This window comes from Argiope bruennichi, chromosome 6, assembly GCF_947563725.1.
Source record: "Argiope bruennichi chromosome 6, qqArgBrue1.1, whole genome shotgun sequence".
Lineage (NCBI taxonomy): Eukaryota > Metazoa > Arthropoda > Arachnida > Araneae > Araneidae > Argiope > Argiope bruennichi.
This window is the reverse complement of record NC_079156.1, coordinates 14753757-14779339: the sequence shown is the minus strand read 5'-3', so window position 1 is coordinate 14779339 and position 25583 is coordinate 14753757. Positions and strand designations below refer to the sequence as shown.

The 25583-nt window shown below is 30.0% G+C and overlaps 1 protein-coding gene across 1 annotated transcript in view; it reads right to left on the bottom strand.

Annotated features, from left to right (window-relative positions):
• LOC129972850 (T-box transcription factor TBX20-like) overlaps window positions 1-4960 on the bottom strand; it is a 77997-nt gene extending 73037 nt beyond the window's left edge. Inside the window, exon 1 of the mRNA XM_056087148.1 lies at window positions 3705-4960. Coding sequence (XP_055943123.1) covers window positions 3705-3873 — 169 coding nt within the window. The 5' untranslated portion in view covers window positions 3874-4960. The remainder of the gene's footprint in view (window positions 1-3704) is intronic.
• Window positions 4961-25583: the final 20623 nt, after the last annotated feature.

Below are 25583 nucleotides of genomic sequence, written 5' to 3'. Positions count from 1 at the left end.
ATTTTATGCCGCAGTAACCTTTTGAAAGATGTATTTAAAGAAGTTTTCTAACTGTTTCGGAGTTTCAGGCCTCGAAGAATATTATTACAGATTTTAGTGAGGCATTCCAATATTATCAAGTTTAAAATTGCCATGCTTTGTCGTTGAGTGGTCTTAAAAATTATGCATCAAGTTACAGTTCATATTCATTCAAAGATAGGACTGAGAGACGTTATCTAAAGACCATTAAGCAGACTTCAGAATATATTTACAGGAAAACTTGTTATTATTTTATGTTTTATAAAATCGTTGATTGTGTCTCCATTGCACCACATGTTCTTATTTAATCTGTGAGAACTCAGTGAGCCTTAAGCGTAGCCCAACCAACGTCACAGTGAAAGTTTGGAATTTGTGGTGTTACTGTCTTCGTGTGACTTTTAATCACAATTACGAGACTCGTTCCCAATAGTTAGAGCAATATATTGGACAAACAAATAAAAAAGAACAATAAAGTTTTACTGTTTTTCTAATATTAGGCTCATTTCCAAAGATTCCCATTAAAAAAATATCAGCAAAAATATTGGGATTTCTTTGGAATATAATCTACAAATAAGCATGTTTTTTCAAAAATTGGATTGGCATCACTCTGATCAATTCTGAATAAAAATAACAGCAAAAATCTCTACGTTGTATCAAAATCCGATTTTTTAATGAGATCATTAAACAATGAGCTGTTCAAAATGTTATAATAGATATTGCGGGATTTAAACTGAGACGCATTTTCATTTATGCCTAAAATTGAAATATGGATCAAATGTGGATTTGAACACCTTTGATTCGTTCCCCAATAAATTTACTCTGGGCTTAGAGTTTTATACCATCGAACTTTTATGCACCTAAAGTTGATAAATATTTTTGAAGATTGCAAACTCTAATTACTCCGATTATTAACGAAAGTTTTATAAAAATTTATATTTCTTCTTATAGTATTATTTTACTGATGTAACAACGATATACGATGCACGTAATTCTATGAATTGAACAGGAATGCAATTAAAGAAAATACATACAAATTATAACCGCATATCTTTTTATCATTACTACTAATCTCTAGTTGTGATACAATTGAAAATAATCGAAAAATTTTAATATAATGATATAACATGGCTACTATCTCACAGAAATCTGAATAATTCATGTTTCGGTTTTAATATTATATACGCTTTTGCCCATGCTTACATATAAAGTATCTGAAGTGCCTTCACAATATGTAATCAGCACATCTTTTACCATTATTTTTTTTAAATAAGTAGAAATTTCAAATTTTACATGTATATTTTTATGTAATGGATTTTATAAAAATTTGTTAATTAATTTAATTAAGATATTACAATAAAAACATTTCGAGGTACCATACGAAATGGCGAAACTTTTAAGACATTGATCTTAGATGAAGATTTGCCTCAATGCAGTTATGTTATTAAAAATATAGTGGCATTTATTTATTTAAAAATTATTTAGCCCTTACATAACCGAAAAATAACCTTATAAAGATATTTATTCAACAAATACAAATTGAATAAGAAATTAAAATGTGCATATTATTTAATTGAATTACATAAACGTTCTTGGTGAATGACTATATATTTTTAATAATTTATACTATTAATAATTAAATTAGTAAAATAAATATTGACTATAACTTTTAAAATCCCAGAATAGAAACATCAAACATAGCAATCGAACAACGATTTCAATAATTTGCGTAATTTCAATAATTAATTATTAATTTATTTAATTGCTATTTTTGAATAATTTATTTGATGTATTACAAATAAGATTTTATAGCCATTAGTATTTCAAAAATTCAGTACCTATGATTATCAATTAATGTAACAATTATCTTAAAGTTAATATTTTTCTCAATAGTTTTTTTTCTCAATAGTTCATTAACATTTTTAAGTCTAAGACATATTTTTAACGTGTGGTTTTTTCAACGAATATATATTAAAATGGGAAATCGAAAAGAGCAAATTATTAATTGGCACACCGTCAAGAAAAACTTATAAAAATCCATTTCATGTACTAATTAACAACTAAATCAAGACAGGCGTTCAGTCATTTTAACATAAAACATAAATATACAAAAGCAATGGCAAGAATACGGCGAGCATGGTTTTGATGAACCGACTTTGAATCTAGTGGATAGTGTCACAAAATCATTGTACTAAATAAGTGTGCATGAAATTAATGAAGTCAGAAGATCATTTATTCGTTTGAGTTAATTGCTCTTGTCAAAGAAAAGAATTTTATACGGAAATACATGTACAACAAACTTTAAAGATTTTTTTTAATTACTATAATTAAATTTGCGTATTGATTAAAAGCAGTTACTTAACATTTACTTTTTACTTAATAACGTTTTAAAAAATGAACGGGACTAATGTTGATTAATAGTAGCCATAAAGCAACAAATAATCAATTGTGCTGCTAATTTCATTTCATGCTTAAAATAATTTGTACCGTTTTTATTAAATGAATTCCTAAATTTCAGATTAAGAAATATTTTTTTCAAGTAGTATTTCTTAAGTAGTCAAGTAGTATTATTCTTCTTTAAATTTATTATTAGTACTGAGAAAGCATACCTCCATTATAAAAACTAAATATAATTAATTACCAATCACACAATAGTAAAGAAAGAAAAAATATAAAACCTTTTCCTTAAATGTCTTCATTAAGAATGATTGTATCTTCCTTATTTGTTGTGATTCCTGACAAAAGAATTTTTTTTCAAAAGCTTTTTGAGATTGATTTTTTTTTTATTTTGATTTCCATCTATGCACATCTTGTTTTGCATACATTACAATTGTTATTTACGAATGTTGTCTAACCACTCTGTTCTTCCAAAAATCATTTTTATTTTGTTTTAAGTATTACACCACTATTAAAATTTACAATTCCATTATTTTAATAACCACTTAATAACACACTTTCCACTCACACAGTTAACCACACTTAACCACATTTTCCAAAATAATGAAAACATGCAATTGATAAATAGTTCAGCATTAACTAATTATTCAATGAGAAAATTAAGTAAAGAGTTAAAAAAATCCCCAACTCGTAATAGGGAATGTAATAAATTCGGATTATTTTGTGGAATAACGAGGTCTTAATTCCAAAGAATGAATATTTTCAAATAAATCTAAAAATTTCGTTGTCAAGTATTAGGAGGACTCTGTAATGGCTATTAAAAATTGCAATAATATTTCAAATAAAAACTTAAATAAAAGGGGTGCTTTTATATTTAACTTGCATTAGAATTGAATATATTAGATAATATTATAAGTTATATATATCGTAAAAGACATTGAAGAATATTAACAAAAACCGGTCATGAAAATTGAACTTTTATTACATTCCCCGTTAAGAGTTGGGGATTTTATAAACTAACAGGTAAATTTGATAAATATTCAATAATTTGTCACATTTACCAGTTTTAGGGTGAATATGAGAAATCACCAGTAATTATAGATAATCTTTAGTTTATTACATTAACTGTGACATATATATTTCTCCGTCATGCAAATATCCGACATTGTTTTGAAGTTTAACTGTGACTAAAATATTATATAATGTTGAAACTAACAGTTAAAAATGAGAAAAGTCTCTTTCCTGTACTTGCTACTGTTACGTGTAAACAAATTTCTTAGCATTTCACTTACCGTCCGGACTTGATTTATCTTTGACAGCCGGTGCGCTCCTGGCCATGATGGCTGCGATGGAAAAGTCAGTGGCTGAAGCATTCTTCCCATTTGCCGGAACCGATCCGGCAGGCGTCGGCTGGATGTCTTGCATGGCCGTCGCAGAGCTGTCCGGCCCAACCAGCAGCATCAGTCCGGTCACTCAGCGGATGACAGACACTATTCACAGTTTGGAGGCTCGGCCGATAACACAGCGATCAGTTCGTTCGTTCGATTGTGGAAAATCGATGCTGCAGAGTTGATCGTTCGGCAAAAATTGTTCGCAAATTTTCCGCTGGAGTTGTTCAGTTTCTTGGCTCCAATTTGCCAAAGGTAAGATTAGCACTTATAATATTTTATACTGTTTTCACCAGAATGTTGAGAATAAAATGTTCAGAACGAATAATTCAACCTCTTGTCTAGGCTTGCTGTTTATTTTAGTTAGAAGCTGTTGCAAAAAAATGAAAAAGTTTTTTTCATGAATAATTTTTTAACGGCATTTAGCAAGATGCCATTGTAAAATTAAATCAGCAAAAATCTTCCCTAATGCAATATTGCAAAAGAATTTTTATTGCACTATTTTTATATTTATTGCACTTGTTTATATGTCGTTTTGGATATTAAATCTTTACCTATTTTCTAAGAAAAAATTAGAACATATATGATTACAGTTTTGATACTGAAAGCGCACAAATTTTCTAATCAAAACAATTTTTATCAAAAGTTTTTCGTTAACGGCAGATAATAGTTCTTCCAATAATTATTCAGTACTTATAATTAATGCAATTGCTGCATTTTCATCGGAGAATTAAATAAAGCTTCATTTTTCAAAATAAAATATCATGACAGTCAATAGAAAATCTTGCAATCAGTTCAAACGTAAAATATAGAATCAGTATAGCAATAGTTATAAAATAATAGATCACAGACAATTTCTCACAGAAGGATTAACAGCTCACCGCAGTTCGGAGATTCGGCGAAGTACCATAAACAACTTCAGCGCGCCAAAGTTTCGTCCAAGTTCACCGCAGCACAAACAACACAGCACCACAACACGCAAGACCATCGGATGGCATCAAACATGGCGGCAAGGGGTCAAAACATTAGAACCGGGGTCACATCAGCAACCGCAGTATCATTTTCCCCCCATGGATGATGTCACTTGACATCAAGTGGACGTTTCAGACACTTTTACCCCACACGCTTTTCACTTAACTACTGATAGCAGTCACGCGCTTGCGTTGTGCACTTGCCGCGGAAGAGAGAATGGCAGCCAATGAAGGAGGAAGACTTTACGACAGAGGCGGGGATTAATTGGGGACCGCCTATTCCGATCATGAATGGATGGCCGAATAAACTCCACCTATTAAAAGGCGTTGCGGATTCATCAGCGGCAAAAATGGCCGTGGAGTTGAAGGGGAAAATTAAGAGATATGATCGGTTAATGAATGAAATGTAAATTAATTATGACTCTTTGAGAATTTTTTTCGGGGCTTGAGTGGAATGTCAGATTTTCCGCTGAGTGTCGTATATTTCGCGGCTGCTTATCTTAACGGCTAACGACAGGATTTTAAGTGCCTTATCGAAGATAAAAGATACGCTCTTTTATGATTATTATTTTTTTCGCCGGCTCCTTGTTTTAACGTCATTAATTTCTCAGGAATGAATTGTTTGGCCGCTTCAAGCGTGCCGCGTTGTTTGTCCGTTTTTGAAGAATGTTAATGGGGGCGGATAATGACGAAGCGTTTAAAGCGTGCGGATAGCGCAAGAAAAACAATTAATAAATAATTAACTTCTCTTAATTGGTTCTTTAATTGCTTTTAGCGGCAGATTTTGTGCAGGGTAGTCGCTAATTAAATGTTTAGATATAACACAGGTGTTTGTTAAATACTAAAAAGTATAGATATAATTATAATATAAGTTTTGTTTCAGGTTTTTGATTAAGCAAATGTATTATTTCTGTTTTTGCTACTTACTCGCAGTGTTTAGCGATGAATTGATTCTCTCAGACAACTGCCTTTCCAAGATATTGTTAATATTACAAATTGAATAATTATGATTTTTTTTTTATTTTGCATAAGGCTGAAAAATAGTAAAATAAATATAACATTAATAAAAATTATAATATGTCTGAAAATGATTTATACATTTCCAAGCATACTCTCAAAAATAATTTGATATTCGATATTAATTTTACTCTGCACTTTATCACGTTTAGCGTCTACATGTTCTGTACGTACTACGTTTCTGTAATATGAAAAAAAATAATAATTATTAGATTAGAAAAGTACTTATATTGGATGAAAAACATAGAGTTGAGGCTGAAAATTGCTTGAAAATTAAATATTAAATTAAATAAAACTAAATTTGCTTGAAAAATTTAAAAAAATATTAAAAATGAACTAAAGAACAGAAGTATCCAAATATTAAACTATGTGAAGAATGAACATTTTTTTTTTTCATTATTTTGTTATTATGATACTTAAAAATATTTTTAATAAAGGCAAATTACAATAAATTCTAAATTAAAAGGGAACTGAAAATGTGAAATTCGAAAATAAAGAAAGGAACCAAACACTCATTATCATCTCACAAAATGTATCGATTTGTAGTTGATGAGAAAAATGAGTTCAATGAACAGCACTTAAAACTTAAACGCAATAATGATTTTGGGGAAAGAATTCAATCCATTTATTGAATACCAATCAATGCATTTTTATTAATCATTGGAACAGCAATCTCCTTGTGAACGATATAGATACAGTGCACGAAGAATTTTTTCACTATTCCACTGGTTGCTCTAAATATTGTGTTTTATGAATATTCAAAATTTCGATATCTCTACTGATTGATTCAAATGTTGTATTTTGTGAATCTTCAAAATTTCATTATTTCCACTGGTTGGTTCAAATGTTGTATTTTATGAATATTCAAAATTTCGTTATCTCCACACCTCTTTGTTGGTATCTTTAATAACTTTGTAAAAGGTTTTGTTCTCCCTTTATTATTCCATCCACGAGTGCTATGGCTCAATCGATTGTTACTCATAAAAAATTATATCCTCTTTTTTTTTGGGGGGGGGGAAGAATTATAAATCTGATATTCCAACGATCTGAAAAAGAGAGAATTACATGCTTTTTACACCAAAGAACCCGCTTTTAAAAATATATTTTGTAAATTGTAGTTTATCGTAATCTCACAGACTTATGCTGGAAGTTCAAGAACTTAACTTTTAACAGCCAAGGACATTAATCCTTTATTTACCTACGATACTTTAAAGTACCGTTTAAATCCAGCTGATATCTTCGCAATATGACTGCTTTTTTCTAATAATATTTGAAAGAATACGAAGAGTGTTTTCCCAATAGAAAGTAGTAGATATCATCTAAGAAATAACATTAAAAATCTTTTATTATTAATTTAATTAATTAAATTTTTTCGATTAATTAAAAAAAGTTTTCCCTTCTTCCTGGTTTTATTCTGTACCAAAATTTAACTAATGGTTGAAAAAAATTGAAAAAGTAATGGTAAATTAATTCGGTATATAAAGGGTTAAAAGGTACCTATATTAAAAATTAATCTAAAAATACAGTTTATGTGAAGGAAAAACAATTCGTGTGAGAGTAATGAAGAATTCCTTTTCTTAATACGCCTCATATATCAAAATCTATCTTATTTCTTTAAAAAATAATATTTTAATAGCATCTACACATTCATAGCAAAATCATTTAAAGCTAATGTAATGTCTGTTTTCTATAGCTACCTGCTAGAATCGAAATCGATTTACCCCTCAGGAAATTAAATTTTTCTGTTTGGAGATCCCCGCAAATGAGGAGGAAAAAATCTTCGCTAGAACGCAAAAGCGTTATTTTTGGACTATACGGGGTTCCCATAAACTCAGAAAGAAGATCGTTGACAAAGGGAAGGAATGTAATGACTGTTTACCACGGACAAAGTATTTGATGCATCATCAACACTTCTTGTGCAAAACGATGCATATACTCTGTCAATACTTAACCATTAAATGCTTTAAAAGATAAGCACTCGTTTTGTAAGTGGTACATTAGTTTTGCTTAGAGTGAAATAATTCTCAACTAAATGTAATATTTTATTTGTATGACACAATAGTTTATGAGATACGTGAGTAAAATTTGAGATATTATATAAAATTTAAAGGAATATTTTAAGCTTAGCTTTTCTAGTAAGTGTTGCGACTATTCGTAGGTGTCCAAATTTACTCAGTCTTGTCTGGAAACTAAAATAATGTTCAGATATTTATATCTTCCAAAATTTAACACATACTCTTTATAAAATTCATCATGACATTCATGTACAGCGACTGGAGCATCTGTCAGCTGTAAGTATTGCTGTCATAAATACTGCCGAATTGATTTTAGGATTTGGAACCAAGCATACCTATTTGAAAGAAAGGAGATTAAAGTGTCAAAAATGTATTTAAAAAAAATCAACCCATTTTAAGCAGGAAAAGAAAATATCATGGTTCTAAAATTGGAAATAAATGAGAAATTTAAACATTAGATAATGATAAATAAAAGCAAATCTTGTTAAAAAAAATAGCAGTATTAAATTAAGATAACTTCCTTATCGATTTTTGCTTATGAATATTTTCTTAGCAATTTACGTGCAAATTAAAAAGTGTAGGTATTAAGAAATAAAAGAGCAAGAAAAATAATGCTACGGAGTTAATTATTGGTAAAAACATCAGATTGAATGCTTTGAGGGATGATTTCAAATTCTTTCACAGCATTTAAAAAAAAAAAAAAAAAAAAAAAAAACTTGTTACAGACAGTGTATCAAATTATATTAAAAATATTATGAAAATTAAGGAAAAATTGTATTTAAAGAAAATGGATTAAAAAGATAATTTTTTTAGTTTTAAGATAATACAAAGACTATTTTTTATAATTATATTTTATAATATAAATAAAAAATATTTATATGTTAAAATAACCATTTCGATTGATGCCTGTTTGTATTCATTATTTACTTTTACATGAAAATTTATACATAACTTTCTTTTCTCTCTAACAGCGGGTCTTGGATAATTTGAAAATATTGAAATAAAAATAAAAATTGTATTTATAGAAATATTCGAAATTAAGCAGAATAGAACTACTTTGACATTATGAGGCCGCGGTAGCCTGGTGGTAAGGTTTCAGCTTCGGAACCGCGGTGAGTTCGAGCCCGATTCCACAGAAGAACCGTCGTGTAAGCGGGCCTGACGCAATTTAAATCCGTCGAGACTAAAGTTTTCCAATCCTGTTGCCAATGAATTGGATAAAAAACAGATGAGAAAAATACATCGCATAAAGCTACATGAAAGCTTTTAGAATTTTCAGAAATAGCGGCTTTTTTTCAGTTAAAAAAAATGTTTCCTCATTCCATTTGATTTGTAAAAAAAAAAAAAAAAAAAAAAAAAAAGAGTAAATAAAAATAACTAAATAATTTTACGAAATTGAAGTATAAGTTAGAGATTACTAAATTAAATTTTCATTTCAAAATTATTATTCTTAAAACTTACTTTAATGTTTCAAATTCAATTATTTAAAAAAAAATTCTTACATATTTTCAAAAATTTCAATTGCTCATATTTTTGCTACTATACCAAAAACGAATCGTAATATTACATTTTGCAGAGATATGTATTTGCCCCTTTCGGTTTCTTACATTCTATTCTGGGGCCAATCAAAACAATTTCAAGACATCATAGACTTTATAGACTCTACAGTTCAGCCTGTATTTAATTGTTGAACCTCCTTTAGACTAAGCATCTACCAATTATTGAAGGACCGATTGAAGGAATATTTTTCATTGAAATGACTTAAAATTGCTGTCTAATGAATCGTAAGAATTAGAAGTGCAGGAATTTTAAGCAATGTTTTACGATAATGCATACAGATAAACGCGTAAATATTACTGACTTTTGCATTTTTTAAAAGCTATTTTAGTATAAAGTTCATAACAACATCTCGTGCTATGTATTTCCCTTAGCGCATGTATGATAATGTTTTCTGTTTTGTTTTGTTTTTCAAAATATCATTATTTTGAATTTATAGCATTAGTAAAATAAATGCATTAATGTCTATTTTTTAGTTATAGTATTATATGATTTCCCTCGAGAACAATGGTCTCAGTAAAATCAGTTCAGTTCAGTTGAAAGAAAGAACTATTTTGTCTATGTGTTATTTTTAAAATTTTATTTTGAAATATACTAATCTTACCTAAAATCTCTTACCTTTTGCAATCGGATATCTCCTCTCAGGTACTATTGAAGTTGGTGCATCATTTTAACGTTTTATTTATTTATTATTTTAATTTTTACTGTTAAAAATATCTACAGAATGGTAAAAGGATGTAAATTAATTTTTCGGAGGAATTCAACTTTTTACAATATTTATTAATCGTAGCAAAAGCAAGTCTTGCAATAATGTGAATAATTATACATCGAATTACTTTTCCGAATGCAAAGATATTTATTGACACACACAGTGCTTACGGGCTCTTTAAATCAGTAGAAGGGAAATAATAAAGGAGTTTACAAAATGTTTCCCCGAAACTTTCTGGCATACTCAGTACTAAAGATGTAATCCCCTTTCCTTCCACATAAAATGGTGGACTTTGAACATATTCGTTAGCGTTTTGGGGGACCCTTTATATTAGAATTCTGTACTTCGGAGTACGGAAAAGAAAACCGCGTACGCGTATTGGATGCTTTTTTTTTTCAGACTGAAGGAGATAAAAATATTATATACATTGACAGTTTTAATTCCAATATCATTCACATTCCAAATTTAATTCATCTAAACATTTGCATTTTTGTGTCATACATGGATACGAATGCACAGGCCGGCAGGCAATCAACCCTTTCACGAATTAGAATTAATATTTGATAGCATCTACATTTTAGATGCGTAATTCCCATGGTAAATTATATCTATCCGGCTCTTTCGATTTTTAGTTTTCGTGTTCACTTGTAAACAGATGCCTATACTTCCTATGAATAGATTTCTGTTGAAATTTTATAGAAATCTATGCATTTTGTATAAATTCAATATACCAAATTTTTATCATATTTACAGACTGACATATTTCCAAAAATTGTTTTTTTTTTTTTTTTTTTTTTTTTGTCTTCCCCAGACTCAAGAAGATCTGAAGTGTAGAGATATTCATCAAGATCTCAAGTTTGAAGTTTTTTTTGCTCAAGCTCAATTTTTTTTTTTTTTTTTTTTTTTTTTTTATGATTACAATACTTTCTTTTCGTATGAGCGAAAATAAAATGATAATTAAAAAAAAAAACCTGGTTGCTTTAAATAAAAGTATTAATGCAAACTGAAAATGTCGCTCTGATATCATTATAACTTTATATGTAAATATTATTTCAAATACTTAACACTACAATTTCCAATTTTTTCATTCCTAATCCTTTTATCCATTAACGTCTCATTATGGATTCGAGTTTCTTGCGGAGATATTACTTTTTTTTAAAAAATTTTTCACTTTTTACAGTTTTAAACTTGACAAAAAAATTCAAAAGAAACGAACAAAAATTCGGAACAAAGCTTCCAATATTTTATCCTTCATCTTTACGTTTTAAATTTGTTTTCAAAAATGTTACTCGCTTTCTCTTCTTTCGGTTGCTTAAGAATGAAGTAAGAGAAGTCGGAAGATAACATCAGCGCCATCTATTGGTTCATTCAGAAACAGTTGAATGATCCAATAAGCACACACGAACATTCACACGCACACACAGAGCGGGAAAAAGTTGGCAATATCAACAAACTTAAAAAAAAAATGAATAAATAAACATTTCAAAAATAATACTTCGCTGGATATTTTTTAAATCTTTTCTTTTTGTCTTTGCAGGGATTTTAAAATTCATATTTTTCAAAAAGAAATGAGCTTTTTTCATACTTTCTCATGAGACTTACCGTATCTTTGTTTTGGGAAATTTAAATATTTTTCTTATGCGAATAAAATTTCAACTGCAATTGGAATGAAATAATTCTGCATGAGAAATTTTGATTTGAAATTCTATTTTTGTAATTCGTAACAAATATTATTTTTCCTCTCACTAATATAATTTTCAAGCAAATTATAAGAATAAAAAGTATATGGCCACAGGTGAAATATTATATTATCTCCTACCCCTTTCCCTCCAAATAAATAAATAAATCACGAAATTTTGAGGAATTTTCTAGTTTTTGACTTTTTTGAATCCGAAAAAATTAATTTTTGGAATTGCATCCGGTTTCCGAATTCGGTAACTTGATCTGTCTGTCTGTGCATATTATATTTCGCCAATGGAGTAAATGAATCGGAGGAGATGCAATGATAAATATTTGATGATTTCTGCCAAACCATCAAAGAGAAGAGGAACTCTTTGAAACGAAAAACTCGATTTTAAGTAAGAATTTATTTGTTAATTTGATGACACATCCTTCCTGGAATATTTATTTTTTGATTCTTACAATAATGTAAGGATCATTTGAGATATTGATTTTTAAAAGATAAAAAAAGGATTTTTGTATTTTACATTACTTAGTACTTTCACTTAATGACAGATTTAAAATTAAAAATTCGACAATTCGATGTGCGAGTTAGATTCGTCGTTGTCAGCGAAGGGGTTCATTCACTGTACCTTGAAGCTTATATTAGATGCACACCAAATTCGAATACTCAGTTTGTTTAGAAAGATGTCTTAATCCCATTTTGAAACATTTCCTGAAAAGTAAGTATGATTTAAAAGAAATCCCTACATTTTAGAAACGAATTTCCATTTTTTTTAAATTTATTTTTTAAAAAAAGAAAGAAAAAGCGTATTCAAAAAAGCGTATCAATTAATACTATATTATTCAAAATATTATAGTATTAATTGATCAAAATAATGTTTAGCTAAAACATTTTTAGTATTATCATATCACAGCTTACTAACTATTACAATCATTAACAGCAACCATTATTTATTAGATTTACTATTAATTTCGTCTTTGACGGCTTTATCAAAAAGCAATCTGGAGACCTTTTATTTATTTATTTTTTTATTTAATATTTTTGAAAAGAAAGAAAAAGCGAATTTCAAAATATTATAGCATTATTAATCAAAATAATGGCAACTAAAACAATTTTTTTATATATTCTCATATTACAGCTTCCTACCTATTATATTCATTAACAACAACTACCATTTACTAGATTTACAATTAATATCGACTTTGACGGCTTCATCAAAAAGGATTCGATGTTTAATTTTTTTCTCGTATTTTTATTTGGATTGCACCGAGTTATAATTATTTAATCCCAATAATGTCAAGGCTTTTTAATGTAACTGAAAAGTGATTACTATTTCAAATTTTATTAATATTAGTGCTGAATTATTTTAATTGTTAAAAATTTATCGCCGTTTTCTTTAATTAATAGTTACGCAGAATGACTTATTTTTTCTAACGTGTCTTTGATTGTTAAGCTAAACATAGGGAAAATTAAAATATATATATATATAATTTTTCATTCATCAATCACATAGTTTATGCATACTGATTTGATTAGTAGTTGTTCATCGAATTAGGTCAGACTGATTGATAAAGGAAAGTTGCTACTAAACAGAGGAAAGTGGGAAAGTTAATGAATTCTCGGCAGATAAGGCTGTGTAGATTATTACTTTTACACTTTTGTAGAAAAGCAATCAAATAATAAAAGTGATCAGCAATTAACTTTGGTAGTCTATCGCGTAAATTTGCGTTTCATGCAGATTAAATTTATTTCATTAAATAAAGTTTCTGAATTTAATAATGAATAATTATATGAATTGTACTTATAGATTTTACCATTGGTAAAGTTATTTACAATTTTACTGAAGTTTTATACAAAAAAAAACTTTTATTTTTTAAAAATTATTTTTTTAAATTTTTATTTTATTTTATTATTTTTCCCCTTATGGCTCCTTTTTTCCCCTTTTCTTATGGTTATTTCTCAACAATAATAAAAGAAATAAAAAAAGTTGCCTTCTTATCGCTGATAAACTAAAAGCTACACTTTTGTAATATACAGTTATAGAAATGTAATTATGATTTTAAAAAGTTATAAAATTATTTTATAATTTATTCATCTTTAAAATTATCAATTCTTTTTAAGAATTACTATTAAAATATTTTAAAATAATAGCATATTAAAATTATGTCTTTAATTCAATTAAAGAAACTGTTTCCTAATTTAGATTAACAATATATATTCATTCTCGGATTCCAAAACTTTCCACGTTTTTGCACATGCGTCAAGATACGTTAATTTAGTCAAAATCGGGATGGGAAGGAAGAATCAACCCCTATTTGACAATAAGAGGAAATTAAATTATTCGCAGAGATATAAAAACAGAGAATAATTTGTATATTATCGAAAAAGATATTGATTCGCAATAAAATACTTTAAAGATATTTTTATTTACTGTAGGGGGGGCTTAAACATTAAATTATGATGAATGAATATAAGATTCCTGATCTTAAAATTTGATCATTCATTTTTTAAAAAAAGTAATAATAAATTCTTTTTAAGTTAAAACACTTTATTTATTTGTTATAAAATTTTTTGATAATATTTTGAGATTAACAACGGTAGGTAACCGCAGTCATATTTAAAGCTATTATATAAAATATTCTCCACGTCACTCCTGAAAGATGTTTTGCCTCTTGAACTAGCCATAAAAGTAATCAATATTCAATTTTTAATTAAAATAGTGCAGTCAGAAACGGTACGACACTTACATTTACATAAAAAAGATGAACCAAAAAGTATTTAAGGTGGTGGAAATCATGGTCAAATAATGATGAAGAATTCCGAAAAATGTGTTCATAATTCAGCTTAGCACCCCTTAGAGAGGTAGAATAGTCGAATAATGGTAATCTCGAGACACTGTAACGAATAGCATATACATAAACATATGAAGCGCAGAAATCGCTCTTACTACTTATTTCTGAATGGCAACAGTTAAAACATAAACAAACTATCGCAAGAATTTCAGATTTACTTCATTGAAAATTTTACAGCTGCATTGAATTCAAAGCTTTAATGAGAGCTGCAAAATATTATTAGAAATGTTCTGGAGTGAATTTTCCGCTTCACCAAAATGTCTATTCAACCAAAGGAAAGAAGATTTTCAAGAAATCAAGAATTAAGCTTCAAACAGAAAACTTAATCGAGGATAGAAATAGGCTTAACTGTCGCTTAATGGGTAATTACTATTATTTAACTATGGAGTTCACATATTTAAAAACAATTCTCTTCCAGAAATGCTCTTTGTATTACATCTTAAGACCCAAGAAATTATGTTTTTAATGATATTAATTTCCTTTCCACACATTTCCTTCCTTAATAATGTTATTTTATTTCAATTTGAAACATAATTGATCTGATGGAATGCTATTAAATTTTATGATGGAATTCAAACTGCACCATTAAAGCATTCAATTGTTTGCTTTTGCCATTTATGAAATCCGCAACAGGATTTTCATTTCCGCTGTTATTTCGTGTTGTATATATTTTTTATTTTGCAGTAAATTATTCAATTGAATATAGGTGTTTCGGTTGTATATAATAAGGTAAAAATATATATTCAATGCATCCTGTGTTTATAATTTTACAGGCTAAAAAGTCAATTTGGATGAATAAACGGGTCGCCAAAGGCGGGTCGTTTCTTTAAACTCAATTAAGGTGAAAGTCCTTCTAGATTTTGAAATTTTCACTAGCATTCAACGTGTAGATTTGATATTTTCTACATTGCCTATTTCCTTCTTCCTTTGTTTCACATAGAAAACTATATAACTTTTCCTTCTTTCTTTTTGAATCAGTATTTGAGATTTTTATTGCCACCCCTTTTTTTTAAGTTTGATTTAATCAAATTAAATTTATGAGGGCTGCTATTTTTATAATTTCTTTTTAGGCTATTCCAATTCAGACAGCCCTTTTATGGTCCGTTCTGTGTTGCACTAACAATTATACACACAAAAAAAGAAAACCCTGCCTCCTAACTTTTTAAAAAAAATTATTATAGCAAAGCGAGTTTCCGCTTTGATAATTAAATATAATTCATTTTGTTTCTTTCCTTAAAACAATAAAAGGACTTTGGTTAAAATTTTAATTGACGATAAAATACAAAAAGAACCTGTTTACTAACTGCAATCAAATAGCATTTCTCTTGAAAATGATTTTATAAACCATACTTACATCATTGCGCTACCATAATTTGATTATTTTATGGTAAAAATATGAAACGGAATTGGTATTGTGATATATTTTCAAAGAAGTTGCCGATCCGAATAAAGCACCTGCTCCCTAGTTTTGATGTGCGTGATCTATTTCATTCCAATGAAGCCTTTTGCATTTAATAAAAAGCCTGACTCGCGAATCGAATTGCTGAACTTTTAATTTTAAATCTGAAATTAAGCGAAAGCATTAAGTAATTTAAAATGTAAAATTCCTTTAAAAGCGCATCGTTATCTCAAATACCCTAAAATTGTTATAGGAATTAAAATAATAATTGTCCCAGTAAGATGTGGCATCTAATTAGGATGTTAAGTAAATTCGTAAGTCAAGGGATTGAAGCAGAAAAATATTAAATTTCTATATGAAAAAACGGGTCAATTAGGTCATTTCATGGTTAAATGATGTACTTCAAGTTCTCAGTGCCTCTTTCATTTTAGAATGCACTGTATATCATAAAGGAGATAAGGGCTTTGTATATCATTTTTTTACTATATTTGCAATATTGTAGGAATACACTTTCTGAAGCAGAGACGAATAATCAAATTTTCCTTTGCTGATTATTCTGAATAAAAAGCTGTGCTGTAATACCTTTACATTTCTGCGAAAAATAAAAAGGATTCCTAAATTATATTGGCTGGCTGCAATTATGCCAATCATTTGAGTATGATATGAAAGAAATGCATGTAAAAACTATCTTTCAAGATAGACACGTTGGGCAAGCAAAAAGGAAGAGGACTCTTTAATCGAAATTTTACTCCATTTTTAATACTTTAAATATTTGTTTATTCTTTTGTCATCAGAGGAAGCTCTGAGTGTCAGATTGCGTAATATGAGAAATTTCCGATTTTGAATCCATTAATGTCTTCAGGCGATTTGCGAAATTATTATACATTGTTTGCAAGCGAATCATCAGTAAATATGCTATTTGTTTCTACATTTAAAATGGAATACCTTTTCCAGAGATGTTAAAATCTTTTTTAAAAAATTGTTGCTATTTGTACAATTTCCTTTTTTAGCATATAATTAATGTTTCCGCAAATACTGTTCGTTGGTTTTTGTTTCCGATTTATTCTTTGTTTGAGGCAACTGCCCATAAAATTGTAACTATTATTTAATTTTTTGTCCTTTATCTGTTTGAGTATCATCTAAATTTACGTAATTGTTTAGGCAAAGTAATTTTTTTTTTTTTTTTACTTTCTTGTATATGAAGTATAGAGAAGAATCATTGAAAAATAAGAATTTGACATTTTTTCGAATCTTGACATTTTAATTTCTTTGAGTTCGAAAGATGCACCAAATTTGTAGATTTGTATAAAAATTTGAGCAAAATTTGTTAACAGGAAGTCTGCCCGTCCGGTTGTTCAAGTAGGACTGAATTCGATAATTACAAAGCGAAGAGAGCTATGGACATGGATAAAATTAGGTGCATAGCTTTAGTATATATAGTGTAACAACCAATCAAATTTTAAGATATATCCAACGATGGATTAAATGTTTGTCACATTGTACTTTCAGAAGCATGTAAACGCGATTACTGTAAAATGCAATGACTTAAATATGTTTTTGAATGAATTTTTCATATGAATTTTTGACTTCATTTGCAGTTCTGTGTAAAATTTTTGCTTTAATGTTTGCGAAACACGAGTCTGAAACACACATTCGACTCTCGGGTTATATTAACTGCATGTCAGGGTTTAATCGCCAAAAACATTCGTCAAGGATCACGCAATAGATTCATCAAAAATGCTAAATTCATTTCAAAGGTTAATATATCGTAATTATGTACGCTAATGTCATGCAAAACCTTCTCTGCTTTACCTAAGGTCCTCGTTTTTTTATGGGGGGTGTAAAATAACACCTTTATTAGAGAGTGTTCTTGGGAAACAGCTCCTACTGGCTTCATTTTGTATACATTAAAAAAAACTGGTTACTATCATTAAAAAATCAAAAATAGCTCGCTACTTTTCTGAAGAAAAAAAAATCATTCGAATGTAAATAATGTTACGCAGACAGTTTCAGCTACTACTGTTTTCGAACTTCAGGTTACGGTCCATTCTATTATTAGTTGATATCAAATTTTAGTTGTTTCAAAAGTTATTTATTTATTTACATCAAGCTGGCAGAGAAGTCAGCTTCTGAAAACAAGTATGTAAGTGACATTAACATGCGTCTCCATCAAAACACGGCCGTGTGTCAACGTCTCCCCGCTGCATTTCTCACCGGTAGCAGAGCAAACGCTTCCCGTAGCGCGCGTGATGCATGTCCCTCGTCGCTGCCTGTAAATCAAGCTGACATTCCGACAGATAACCTGCAGATCGTCCCGCAGATAACAGCCGGTGACACATTAACCGTGCGTCTGTTGCGTCGGTAGCCCAGTGCGTTCACCATTGCGCAATTTCTTCTCCTATTTTCTTTGTCAGTGATGAAAAAAACTTTTTAATGGATGGGATAGTTGCCCTGAGACTGGGAATGTTTTCCCTAATGTGACGAATTAGCTCTCAACGGATTGAGGGCGAGTGAATGAGGTGAGGCGTCAAATATTGTGAGAATGTGCCGGCACGATTTTATGTATGTGTTTATACTTTACTGACCACATTTCATTTTATTATCTAGCAAGTTGTTGCCAAGCAAAAAAACGAAAGTCCGCCTCTCCCAGCCCCCAAATTTCTGATGCCAGCTGATGATAGAACGTTCGACTGAATTTGACAAATTAAGTTTTGCAATTATGAAATAATAAGAGAAGCAATTACTTAAAACTTTTATTCGCGAATGACTATCCAAATGAAATAACTTCGGAAAGGAATAAGTGAAACTTCGAACTTTTGATGACATTGAACTACAAACCACTGAAGCACTGCGAATCTTGCGGATACTCCTACTATTCTTCTGCAAAATAGAAAAGCCAAAATGGATATCTAGAAATCATTTATACAGAATATCCGAGAGTATCAGTATTCCTCCCATTATTGAAATCACGATGCAGATGTAAAGAGTGTCCCAAAAGAATGACATGTTTTCATTGTTGAACAATATTTTCAAAAATAATGAAAGTTTGGCGCCACAGCTCGAAAATTTGAGAATTCCCCCTCCCAGAGGGTGTGATTTAATACCATTGGATTTCTTTTTATGGAGTTATTTGAAGTCAGTGTCTATGCCAACAAGTTCACAAGCACGCGTGCATTGAAAGATGAAATTCAACGGTGCATCAAAAAAAAATTCAGTCACATTTATGCAAAATGATCATGGAAAATTTCGACAAAAGTGCTTACGTGCCAGCAAAGCCGTGGAGAACATTTGCTCTATGTGTTATGCCAAACATAACCATATCCTGTGTACTTTACGATTCAATAAAAATATGACAATTTAAAGAACAGAAAAACTGTGTTTTATTTATTTAATTTAAATCTTGCGTTAATACGTTGTTCTATCGTGCAAGATCTCTATTTCTACTAACTCTAAACTATCAGCTGACAACAAAAGGTTTTTTTAATAGGGTTGCCAATACTTTATTGCCCGAATGATGGCAAATTCAAATTTTGTGTTAATTTTGAGGCACTGAAATTTTCTGAAATTATTTTATATAAATATCCTCTGAAAATTAGTTAGAATGGGAATTCTGTCGATATTGGTCTTTGTTTTTGGGATAACAATATTAAGAATAAACAAACAAACTTAATGAACGAATTCATGTTTACTTTAATTTATTCGCGAATAGAAATTAGAGTATTAGTTTTCGTGAGAGAAGTTTGTTATTGAATATTAAGTTGTTTAATATAAAATTAATCGCATAATAACACACATTTGGAGACAAAAATCATGTAATACTAATGCACTATCAAATGCTTAGCGAAATTATTATTTTTACGATTGATTGAACACATTTTCATAAATCTCATTACAAGATGAATTTATTTTTATTCTAAAAATAGCCTTATTAAGTTTATATCTATTTCTTAACGAAATTTCAAATATTTTTATAATGCAGGTATTTTGAAAGTACAAATAGTAGTTTCCGCTAGTTTTCAGTTCATAATAAGGAAATTGCCTTAATTACTCTGTATTTTTTAGCATTCATGAAGATGACATTCTATGTTGGGGAAATGTGTTATTGTTATATGATTTTATAAAATGGGTCATTCTGAATTCTGAATTTTCACCAATTTATCACCAATTTAGTGTTGTAAGTCGGTCTTCATGATTTACCATTTTCACTTTATACTTCCATTTTTTTTAATATGAGAGAGTGCCGTCAAGATGCTCATTTGTTATTTTATTTTCTGCTGTCAATTCCAAATATCATCTGTCTAAAGAGGTTTGCTTTGCAACTCTCCTCATTCTGATACAATTATTTTTATTCTTTAATATATTCGATATTAACCGTATGATCATTTTAACTGTACACTACTTCGAAGCGTTTATAATTCTCTCTCCTTTGCAACCAGTGGAAGTGGCCTTCCCAAACCTTTCAAGTCTTCTCTAATAAAAGTGAATTTGTGTTTTAGATGCGTTCTTTCCAACCGATGAAAACCGAAATTTGACACAGAACTATAATTGCAGTTACTATAATTGAATTCACTTTTGTATTCGAATTATTCCTGCCGTTCTTCTGAATCATTTAATGAGCCAATAAAGAACACTTGAGATGTGTATGAGTCTCATCCTATTATTATATCGAAATACAAACATTATGTGAGTTTTAAAAACTCACATCCAGAGATTTATTATGCATTTATCTCTAGTTGTGAGTTATAAATTAAAACTTTAAATATCTGATTAAGAGATGCATGTATGCGAAAGTGTACAGCGAAAACAATTGAGTTAAAAGACCCGTCGTTCTTTCCGACCCTCTATAGGTTTACTGGATTAGGAATAAGCTCAGTCATCGGTTAAATAGTCTCACATACTCACATTCATCTTTATTATTAGCATAGATTGAAAAAAAAAATGAGTTCAGCGTGTCATGTTGAAAATGCATGTTTATGATTGTTGGATCTAATTGTTCCAGGTCACCTCACTTATTTATTACTGGCCGTCCTTGGCGACCCACTTGTTCTCCGAGGATACCGGTCCTATTCAATTCAATTAAATTTTTTAGATGAAATCTTACGACCATGATACCATTTAATTCTCAGGATTCACTCTTCGAATTTTTCAAATGCAGAGTCCTCCCTTCCCCCTTCATACACAATAGAATAGGAAAGTGAAATTACACAAAGTGTTTACATATCTAATAAATTACTATGTGAAGGGGGAACCTGAAATTGATAATTTAGTAGTAAAGATAATATAGTATAGAATCCGTTGTAGCAACGAAGAAAGTGCTGATTAATTGATTTAACATAACATTAATTTCTTCTGTTAATGGAACTCGTTCTAGCACAATCAGTGGTTTTTTCAGGCTTATCCCGTCAGAATGAGTGCCTAAAGGGTGAGCGTTTGAGCGTGATTTTCAGTCGGAAGTTTCTATTCTCCTCGTCTGTGAGGGAAGAGCCGCCCGAACTCGTCGCGTCACTCAAACCCACCGCCTCCGTTTCTGACAGGAGTCAAACAGTTCAGCCAGACTCGGCAACAATGGCAGCTTGTCCACACAACAAGGGGAACTTCACCGCATGATAGACTCGCAATGACACAACTCGAACCTCCGCTCTCAATGGGGACTTGATGATCTCTCTCCCTCCTCCTTATCCTTTCCCCCGAAAACAAGGACTCCTGGAATTGTGGGTTGACACATTTGGCATCTTATTGCTCCAGCAATTGAATTAAACATTTGTTTTTTAAATGAACGGTCGCCATCCATTTCTAAAAAGGAGGGGGGGGGGGTTAAATATGTGAAAAAGTTGCAATAATGCTTTTAGATAGCTGTTATGGTCCTCAGCATTATAATTTAAAAGACTAATACGGTTTGAATCAATTAAATGAAGGTTATATATTATATAAAGTCAACTTCCGCTCCATATATCAAAGCTTCTACGATTTTCGACATATTTTCTGTGTGTACAAAATTCATTTGCCACATAAAAAATGTATCGAATTAATAAATTTGTAAAAAAAAAAAAAAAAAAAAAAAAAACAGAAGAGCATTAACCTATTACATCGCACTGGCGCTGCTATGCGACATTGAGTTGTATGCATACTTTAGGCTTAAACCAAGCAAAAATCTATTTTTATATTCCTGACTGCGATGCAGTTACTTTGATTATTTATTAAAATTAGTAATTGATATATGAGTAAAGGCCTGCTCCACATTTCTTTTATGGAGTTCCACTTAAAGAAAATTCTTCTATAAAAGAAAACTGTATTAAAATTAATTATAAAAAAGTTAAAATCATTTGCAACTTTAAAAAAAATGATTTTTCAATTTTAGTTTAATAAAAAAGCGGGAATTTCACTGATTACAGAAATGTATATTTTGTATAGATTTGAAAAGTCGAAAGTTTATAAATTAACCTTTAACAATGAATTTAACAAGAGTTTATATGATAGAAAGATGGAGCTTTTCCCCTTTTTCTCAAAATACGTTTTCTTCTCATTTCGATATACATAGGACGCATTCCATTCATTACAATCGTGTGAAATTTTATTCAATAGCGTAATCAAGCCTTATTCATCAGTTAAACATTTTTACTTTTTATACTCAATAACAATAAATCAAAGGCTATATACTATACAAAATATTATACATTTTTTAAAATTTTCAAGTTACACGACATTCAGTATTTTGTATTCAGTATTGTCGGCTTTGGAATCGGAGGGTTTCGGGTTAGAGACCCGATTATACCGAAGAACCGACGGTCTGGTGCACGCTAAATCAATCAGGGGCAAACGTCTTCCAGCAGGTGTGGTGTGGAAGATTGGAGAGGGAGTGCCAGCTCAGGTGTCATCCTCGTCGTCTGAACACGGTTCAAAATGACGAGGTCCTCCCCAAAACAGCCGTAGTGTTGCTTTAAAACGGGACATTAAGCTAATTAAACTAAACTAAACTAAACTGTCCATTTCTACATATGAATCGCTCCACGATATACAATTAGCACGCTTTCTATTTTACTGTACTATTACTTCATCTATTATCTTTAAGAGCCCTAGTATAAAAAGAGAAAATACTGTAATAATAGACATTGTTCAATTTAAAACGTTAGAATTCGAGAGAGTGATGAATCTCAGTGTTTCAGAAGTTCGAAGGAGGGGCCAGGAAGAATTTTTTTCAAGCATCCCTCTGTTTCTGTGAATATGATGTCTAAAGTCCGATGGATAAGCGGCTTCAGTTTGTTTTATACGTGTACTGAATCTCTCAAAGGAAATCTTTCTACCGTGACCCAAAATTGTAGATTTCTGTCAAATTTTACATGAAAACTTTCATCCGTGTGCAGATGCACACGGTAACAGAAAAACGCAAAGAGCTAGAATAATTAAATAACCATACCATTTTATCACCAAATTCGTAGAGATGCACAGCATTTTGTTTTGAATCTATCGCAAGTTTTACGGTCTTTCCGTTCACGGGAATAAGAACAGAATGATGGGTGTAGATGAATGGGATTGGATGCCTGATCTTGTAGCCAGCGTTGAATCTTATTTAAATTCCAGTCGGAAAAAGAAAAGACATCGAGATTGCAGATTCGCCTTATTAAACTATGACACGGTCAAAACGTACCAAAGGATAAGTTTTATATGAAAAAAATCCAGCGAAAAGTACTCTTGCTAGATTTTTCTTTTCTCTCCCCCCCCCTCCATCTTTATTCTGTATCCTTAGCTTACTAAGCCCTTGACCTAGGAATTTAACTTAACTTCCTAATTAGATGACACATCCTATTTGGGATAGTTATTACAAGAATTAAATGTAAGGGTCGTTGTGATATTGAAGTATTTTTTAAGTGATTTTGGCATTTTAAGTTGCTTAATACTTTTTTAATTGCAAGTTCAAAATTAAAAATTCTGTAATTCGATGCGCGAGCTAGACTCGTTCACGTTCACGAAGAGGTTAAAAACTAAATTTTTGAGTAAACAATTGGGTCCCTGTGGCTCCTAGAGAATTTTGAAAGAATTGGCGTACACTAAATTTGGTATTGTTATTTAGCAATTTCTGAAATAAAACAATTATGGATAAAAATTTAATTTAAAATTCTCGTCCCATGTGAAAATTTATTCAAACGTGTGACTGATTTATAGATATTCAAGTAATGAGTTCACCAGCCTTATAAATCTTTGATGAATGTAAAATTTGAAGCACGTAAAATGTTATATATCCTACACCAGGGGTATTTTAAATTCCTTTTCTTTTGTGATCCTATTTCATATGCAAAAATATTGAGTAATCACGTGATCTGTACACAAAAGAGAAAAAAAATCCTTAATCCCCCAGAAGTAAAAAATTAAAAAATTAACTCCAAATAATTCCAGTATTTTTTTTAAAAATTAAAGCAAACAGTTTCAATTCTCCTTTCTAGAATTTCTGCATTTAATCTACTTTCGAAATTGCAATTTAAAAAGCTTAACTTATTACATTGCTTACAAAAAAAATCAAAACGTGTTTCAAAATGAGAGTGAAATATAGACATTTTTTTAGTTTTTTTTATTAACCCTTTGACTACTGATTTTAATTACATATGGTATATATACACCCCACCAGAAGTCAGAGAGATAAACATACCATCAGATAAGTAAACATGTTGCAATTCTGAAGCTCTTGTTAAATGTACAAAAATATTGAAACATTCATTTTTCTGGTTAACGTAATGAAGAACTGCATTTTCTAAATCGCACTTTCTGCAAAATAATTTTTTCCTCTTTTAATGAAAAATCTGAATTATTACAAAATGTACAATAAATTTCACTTGTTCATTAAACTTTATGAAAAATCATAAATAAATTGAATGTTCATATTTTAGCGGAAAAAAACGGGACAAAAACAGTCACTGCAGCAATCACTATTCCATATCAATATTCTTGACTCTTTAAACGTTTGGCTGTGACAGACGACTGTCACAAAAGAATGTGTACAAAGAAGAAAAAATTTTTATGGAATAAGTAAAAACTATGATCAGTCCTGAGTTGGCCCTCCATCCTTTTTCTCCTCAGACTTTGCGCCCTACGGGAGGTTGATATTCGATCATCGACTTCAGATTGAACGTGCCCAGTTATACGACGGTTCTGTGGAGAAACTGGGTTTCGAATCTAGAAACCTAAATTTTACTCCATGCCATAGTGTTAGCCATGCCATAATTTAAACCATGCCATTATATAAGCTGTAAAAAAAAAGGTCGATTTTTCACCTTAAAGGACATTTTGTCAACATATTACTGAAGATTATATAGAGTTATATTAAATAAAAGCAAGAGATGGAAAATATATTAAAAATAATCATAAATATTTTTTTTAAAAATATTATAAATATTTCTCATATTATATAGATATTAGATGGGTTAGTGGTGTAAATGACATTGTCTTCGTTTGTCCGGACATTAAAGAATCTCGTTGTGTTGTGCAGGGACAAAGTGTTGTAATGCTCTTATTTTAGAGATTTTTAGGATCTAAATTTAATAAAGGTTCAATTGAATTAATTTGTGCATTAATGATTATTTTAAATTT